Source organism: Nansenia antarctica (assembly GCF_963989245.1).
Source record: "Nansenia antarctica genome assembly, chromosome: 12".
Lineage (NCBI taxonomy): Eukaryota > Metazoa > Chordata > Actinopteri > Argentiniformes > Microstomatidae > Nansenia > Nansenia antarctica.
In genome coordinates, this window is record NC_137682.1 from 10559733 (window position 1) to 10563303 (window position 3571).

General features: G+C 47.4%; 1 protein-coding gene across 1 annotated transcript in view; it reads right to left on the reverse strand.

Moving 5' to 3' along the window:
• Nucleotides 1-409: 409 nt before the first annotated feature.
• The window catches only part of LOC308168849 (catenin delta-2-like), a gene marked incomplete at both ends in the record, with an annotated part of 196466 nt that continues 193304 nt past the window's right edge, over nt 410-3571 (reverse strand). Inside the window, 2 exons of the mRNA XM_080543493.1 lie at nt 410-859; nt 1939-2015. Of these exons, the coding sequence (XP_080399619.1) occupies nt 410-859; nt 1939-2015 (527 nt within the window). The remainder of the gene's footprint in view (nt 860-1938; nt 2016-3571) is intronic.

Genomic DNA, 3571 nt, shown 5'->3' on the forward strand with positions numbered 1-3571 from the left:
GAACGACCGTTGAACAAACTCAAAACTGTCTGAAAAGGAAAAATATCTTGTGATATACATGCACATGCACGTTCTCCCTGTGACCCTCCGCCCAATCACAAACCCCTCTCGTCTCACCCCCCCCCCCCCCCCCCCGCCGCCTACACCCCCTCCTCCGTCTTTGTTGCCGTCGGTTACCAACTACTCCTCCCCCGCCTCCACCTGTTACTGATCCCATGATCTCATACTACCTACATTACCATCAATTCCCTGAACCCCCCCCCACACCTCCCTTACACACACATGCATACACACACACAGACACACACAGACACACACACACGCACACGTAGACACACCGACCCACCCACCCCCCCACCTCCACTCCCCCCCCCCCCCCCCCCCTCCCCTCCCCCCTCCCCACCCTTCTCTAAACCCAGGAGTCGGGCGAAGCCGGGTAGTGGCTGGTCTCGTAGTTGAGTTCGCTGTAGGGCCGCGAGGCGGAGTAGAAGTCCACGTAGTTGCCCGTGGACTTGAGGCCCAGGTGCATGCGGAGGTCCGTGGCCGCCTGGGAGGACAGAGGGGGCCCGCCCCCTGCCGAGGGGAGCTGCTGCTGTAGGCGGTGGGTCGGGACCTGCTGCTGCTGCTGCTGGGGCGGCGGTGGCTGCGGCGGCGGCTGCTGGGGCTGCTGCTGCTGTTGGTCCTCGTAGAAGGAGTCCTCGTAGCCGCAGCTGCTGCCGCCTCCGCCTTCGCCGGGGTTGGGCTGCTGCAGCTGGGGGAAGGAGGAGGGGTCGTAGTCGTTTAGTGTTGCCGCTGCCATGGCGGCGGCGATGCTGCTGCTGTCCAGGACAGGGGGGGCCGCCATGGGTGGGGCAGGGACCTAAGGAGGGGGAGGAGGGGGGGTGGGGAGGGGGGGAGGGAGATGTAGGATAGAGGCAGAGGAGGGGGCAAGCGAAGGAGAAAGAAGCAAGAGAGGGAGAGGGAGGGAGAGAAAGAGAGGAGGGGGGGAAAAGAGGGAAACAATTGGGGTGAAGTGGTCCGAGAGGAGGGACAGACAATTGGAGGTGTAAGTGTGTGTGTGTGTGTGTGTGTGTGTGTGTGTGTTTCAGCATGACCGTAAAAACACTTAAACCTCTCTCTGTCAGTCTTTTAGTATCTCTCTGACTGTCTTTTAGTATAGGATAGTGTTCAGTGAACTAACTGTACTGTACTACAACCATTCACCAATTCATCAGAGTCAATGACCCTGAATTGAGTACAGCTAATTCAACAATCATTACCCTTTTCATTGAGACTGGAGATAAATGATAGTTTTCCATTGAAGACATTGCGTTTAGAATCCTTTCAGAATTCCAATAGGGTTTCTCCGGTGCTAATTTACTACTGAATCAAGAATAAACCAAGAATTATCTTTACCTTTCATGCTAATTTATTTAATAACACATGATTAATATCCTTCAAATAGTGTGAAAACATATTCACACATTCAAAACTAGACTTCATAGGTTCACAGAGGCATATAATTGGTCGAAGTTCATCAAGGTGATAAGATACGGTTTTTAATTTGCACCGTAGTTTTGCGGGGCTGTTTGAATGATTTCCTAACAGATCACTGCTTATCAAAATACCACCTTCCTGCAGATGCAACCGTGACAACCATCGCCATGACACCAGATGGAGAGGAAGTGCCTTGACAACAAGCCCTGCCAAACAGGGCTCTATCGAACCATCTCAAGTGTATGTGTGTGAGTGTGACTTTATGTGAATCGACGAGTGTGTGTGTGTGTGTGTGTGTGTGTGTTTGTGATCTTGTACACTGTGTTGTTGTGAGTTTTAATCCGAAGCCCTCGGCTGACTGGTAATGCTGTGTGTGTGTGTGTGTGTGTGTGTGTGTGTGGTGTAATGTCTAATGTGTGTGTAGGTGTGTGTCTGTGTGTGTGTGTGTGTGTGTGCGTGTACCTGGTTGTGTTTGAGGTCGTCGTTAGCAGTCAGGTAAGAGTTCCGGAATAACGTAGAGGTTCCACAGGACACTTGACCTGAAAGATGGAGGGAGGGATATAGACGGAAAGGGAGGGAATGTGTGTGAAAGACAGAACTGTCATATCACCCTCCATTTTCCACTACTTGAGATTATTGTACATGCACGCAGCCTCTTCTGTGTGACAAAGATTGGACTCAGTTTATCATGCATCCTTGAGCTTAGTTACAAATGGCAAGTGACTCACCCACTATTGTACCTTATATCATATGCAGGGTTGGACCTCGCCTTACACAGACAGCTGCATCAGAATTTCATTGACAAAGCCCTTCTGGGTAAACTCCCCCTTTACCTCTGTAGCCTGCTCTCCTTCACCACAATCAGTCACCAGACACGGTCTACTAGATGGTTGCTATTTAAAGTCCCCAGGCCCCCGTTACAAAGTTAGGCAAGACTGCCTTTTCGTATCGTGCATCAGGGGCACACAATAGTCTGCAAGGCATGCTTCACCTAGATGTACTAGTACCCGACTTTCAAACTCAAAATAATCTACAATGCAAAACTCTGTTCTGGAGGAGTGTAAATGTGCCCTGTAGGTGGGATCATGTTATTGTGCATATGAATGTATTGTATGTTTTAAATGTTGTGATGCTGTATTGACTGCTGCTGCCTTCTTGGTCTCCCTTATAAAATAGACTGTGTGTCTCAATGGGCTTTTCCTGGTTAAATAAAGGTTACGGTAATTCAATAAAATGAAACATTTGCTAATTATTGTTGCTAATGCTAATGTTTGCGAATGGCTTCCCCTTACAACTTATCCTAACCTTAATGAACTTGATGAACTTCTTACGTAAGTCAGGCTAATTCACATACCCTTGTACTGTAGGGTATCTTAAGTTGTTTACGTATCGTCCAACAATCTCTTATAGCTTATGCGTCAACCAGGACACACAATTGGGAAAATGCGTACTATAAGATATAGGCACACAATTTAATGAGGAGACTGTCTTGGGTGAATAACTATTCATATAACAAACTACAAAAATACAAATGTTTTACTTTTACAAACTAATTAAAGTAATTGTATATTCTTCGGAACCTATATTTAAAATCCGCTAATTAAAGATCATAGATGAAAATCTATAATATTTTGTTCTATATCAGTTCATTCATATCTGAAGTTTCTTGTATCCCTGCGCACCTCAAGCCTGTGCATGCAACCTTCCAATTTCACCTGGAGGTGAAACCCATCTACACTCCCCCAGTCATTCTGCACCACTGGCATTCACTAGATGTCCCCCCCTAGCGGCAGAGAGGTATATTGTAAGTTCTACAGTACACAATGAATAGAATGAAAAGAGAAAGAGATTTTTTGCATTGCCAGATTCCAAATCTCGGTTAGCACTCAAGTCTTTTTTAGAAGTCTGGTGAAGTTATGATTCAAAAGCTGGTTTGAATGGAGCGTGGGCTCGGTCACATTGTGATTGGCTCTGAGCACAAGTGATTTTAACCGGCCCGACAAAAAAACCCTTTTCTCCAAGGTTAATAGAGAGCAACTGGCTCTGAAATAACTCTCCTTGTGCTACCGAAAGCTGCTTAGGAGAAAATCTGCTG